The sequence below is a fragment of the Eimeria tenella genome, genomic scaffold (assembly GCF_000499545.2).
Source record: "Eimeria tenella Houghton genomic scaffold, Eth_scaff2571, whole genome shotgun sequence".
Taxonomy (NCBI): Eukaryota; Apicomplexa; class Conoidasida; order Eucoccidiorida; family Eimeriidae; genus Eimeria; species Eimeria tenella.
The window spans coordinates 1-2,698 of record NW_013542440.1 but is presented as its reverse complement, the minus strand read 5'-3'; the positions used below and the strand labels follow the sequence as shown (position 1 = coordinate 2,698).

General features: G+C 55.1%; 3 protein-coding genes across 3 annotated transcripts; 2 read left to right on the top strand and 1 right to left on the bottom strand.

The window, feature by feature from the left end:
* Positions 1–22: 22 nt before the first annotated feature.
* ETH_00036320 (uncharacterized protein) lies at positions 23–250 on the top strand (the record flags this gene model as incomplete). Its single annotated transcript, XM_013375154.1, has 1 exon — positions 23–250. One exon carries the CDS (start codon positions 23–25, stop codon positions 248–250), a length of 228 nt encoding a protein of 75 aa, XP_013230608.1.
* Positions 251–1,182: 932 nt separating this feature from the next.
* ETH_00036315 (uncharacterized protein) lies at positions 1,183–1,452 on the bottom strand (the record flags this gene model as incomplete). Its single annotated transcript, XM_013375153.1, has 1 exon — positions 1,183–1,452. The coding sequence occupies one exon, from the start codon at positions 1,450–1,452 to the stop codon at positions 1,183–1,185; it is 270 nt and encodes an 89-aa protein (XP_013230607.1).
* Positions 1,453–2,081: 629 nt separating this feature from the next.
* On the top strand, positions 2,082–2,375 carry ETH_00036310 (uncharacterized protein; the record flags this gene model as incomplete). The annotated part of the gene is made up of 1 exon (XM_013375152.1): positions 2,082–2,375. The coding sequence occupies one exon, from the start codon at positions 2,082–2,084 to the stop codon at positions 2,373–2,375; it is 294 nt and encodes a 97-aa protein (XP_013230606.1).
* Positions 2,376–2,698: the final 323 nt, after the last annotated feature.

Here is a 2,698-nt window from a genome sequence, read left to right as displayed (position 1 = left end):
GCTGCCGCAGCCGCAGCAGCACATGCAGCAGCAGCAGCAGCAGCACATGCAGCCGCAGCAGCAGCAATACTTGCAGCAGCAGCAGCTCCACCCGCAGCATGCACAGCAGCAGCACATGCAGCCGCAGCAGCAGCAATACTTGCAGCAGCAGCAGCAGCAGCAAGTCCCTGTAGCTCTAGAGGATTTGTACGCGTCACTTAAGGACCCTCTGGGGCTAATGCAGCAGCAGCAGCAGCAGCAGCAGCACTAGATAGTGCATGCAGAGACTATTCTTTTAAAATCGGAAATAAATTAGAGACAAAAGTGGCTTCATTCTACACAGGGGCCCCTCCAGTACCCTAGGGGACCCCAGAGGCCCCCCAACTCTCCTGGGGGCCCCGGGGGGCCCCCAGGACATCTTGGGGGTCCGCAGGGCCCCTCAAATCTGCTGGGGGGCCCCTAGGGGCCCCCGAAGGCTGCTGGGGGGCCCCAAGGGGCCCCCCCAGGTTGCTGGGGGCCCCCCGGGGGGCCTCTAGGCTGGTGGGGGCCCCCCGGGGCCCCCTTAGGCTCGTGGGGGCCCCCAGGGGCCCCCTCATGCTGCGGTGGGGGGCCCCCATGTTGGTTTTTCGGTTGCTTTGGGGCCCCAGGGGCCCCCCTCTATTCTGCTGTTAGGGGGCCCCAGGGGCCCCCCTTCATTCTGCTGTTAGGGGGCCCCAGGGGCCCCCCTTCATTCTGATGTGGGGCCCCCAGGGCCCCCGTTTGGCTCCTAGGGGCCCCCCAAGGCTAGGGGCCCCCAGGGGCCCCAGGCTGCTGCTGCAGTGGGTTGGAGGGGGCCCCTGGGGGCCCCCGAGGACCCTTTAGGGCCCCCGAAGACCCCTGGGGCCCCTGGGGCCCCTGGGTGTCTTCAATGGCCCTTGGGGGCCCCTTGGGGGCCCCTGGGGGCCACCAAGGGGCCCCTTAGGACCCTCACGCGCTACAGGGGGGCCCCCGGGGCCCCCCTGAGCAGCGTGAGAGGGCCCTGGGGGCCCCTGAGGGGTCCCCAGGGGCCCCCGACTCTACTGTGGACTCCCCTTAGTTTTGCGTTGTGGGGTTTTGTTTGTCGGATATATAAAAGGAGACAAATAAATAAATACTAATAAAAGATAGATAACAATAAAAGAGACACTCAGCTACTTAGCTAGTCTGCAGACATTGGAGGGCCCCTCAGGGGCCCCCAAGGTTGCCCCTGCGGACCCCGGGGGGCCCCCTGGGGGCCCCCACTGGGGGGCTCCCCACGGGGGCCCCCTGGGGTTCTCCCAGGTGGCCTCTGAAGGGGCCCCCCATAGGGGCCCCCCTAGGGGCCCCCATGGGGGCCCCCATGGGGGCCCCCATGGGGGCCCCTGTGGGGGCCCCCGTGTGGGCCCCTGTGGGGGCCCCCGTGTGGGCCCCCGTGGGGGCCCCCGAGGAGGCCATGGGGGCCCCCGAGAGGGCCATGGGGACCCCCGAGGGGGCCCCCTGGGGGGCCCCCCGGGGGGGCTCGAGGGGGGCCCCCAGGGGGGCCCCTAGGGCCTCTGGAAGAGCTGCGCGGCGGCCAAGATGGACAGATTCTCTTTTAAGAACATGAAGAAGAGTTTGGGCAGATTCTAAAATCTAAAAGAGACAAAAAGAAACAAAAAGAGACAAAAAGGGATCAAAAAGGGACAAAAAGGAGAGAAAAAAGGAAATAAAAAGGAGACAAAAAGGAGATTAAAAAGGAGATTATAAATGGGATTGAAAAGGGACATGGGGAGACAAATGAGGGGACAAAAAGGGACACATGAGGAGACAAAAAAAGACAAAATTGGGGCAAAAGAGGCCAAAAAAAGACAAAAAGAGGCAGAAAAGGGACAAAAAAGAGGCAAATGAGGAGACGAAAAGGAGACAGATGAAAAGACAGAAGGGAGACAACTAAGTCCACAAATAAGGAGACAAAAAGGCGACGAAAAAGGAGCCGAAAAGAGCCAAAAAGGAGACAAAAAGAGACAAAAAGAGACAAAAGGAGACGAAAAGGAGACAAAAATGTGGCAAAAAAGGCCCAAAAAGAGACAAAAAAGTGGCAAAAAGTCGACAAATAGGAAGACAAAATGTCGACAAACAAGGAGACAAAAAGGAAACAAAAAAGGAGCCAAAAAGAGCCAAAAAAGGCCAAAAAAGAGACAAAAAGAGACGGAAAGAGACGAAAAGGAAACGAAAATGTGGCAAAAAAGGCTCAAAGAAAGGAAAAAAAAAGGCAAAAAAGGGACAAAAAGTCGACAAATAAGAAGAGAAAAAGTCGACAAACAAGGAGACAAAAAGGAGACAAAAAGGAGACAAAAACGGAGCCAAAAAGAGCCGAAAAAGGCCAAAAAAGAGACAAAAAGAGACAGACTTTGGTGTAGGCGCCTTCGGTCTCTTCTATGGTTTTGTCGTACTCGCTTCGGGCGTGAATTTTGCGGGCAAGACTTTCTAAAAAAATAAACATTTGGAGACAATTTTGAAAAAAAAGAGACAATTTTAACGAAAAAAGAGACAATTTGGGAGAGTTTTGAAGCACTTGAGAGGATTTAATTCAATTTAAATTAATTTGAAAACAATTTGAAGTTTTCGCAGAAAAAAAGGAGACAGTTGGAGAAGTTTGGAGACATTTGGAGACATTTGGAGACAATTTTAAGATAATTTAATTTATTTTAATCTCATTTAATTTAATTTAAGCATGCGCTGC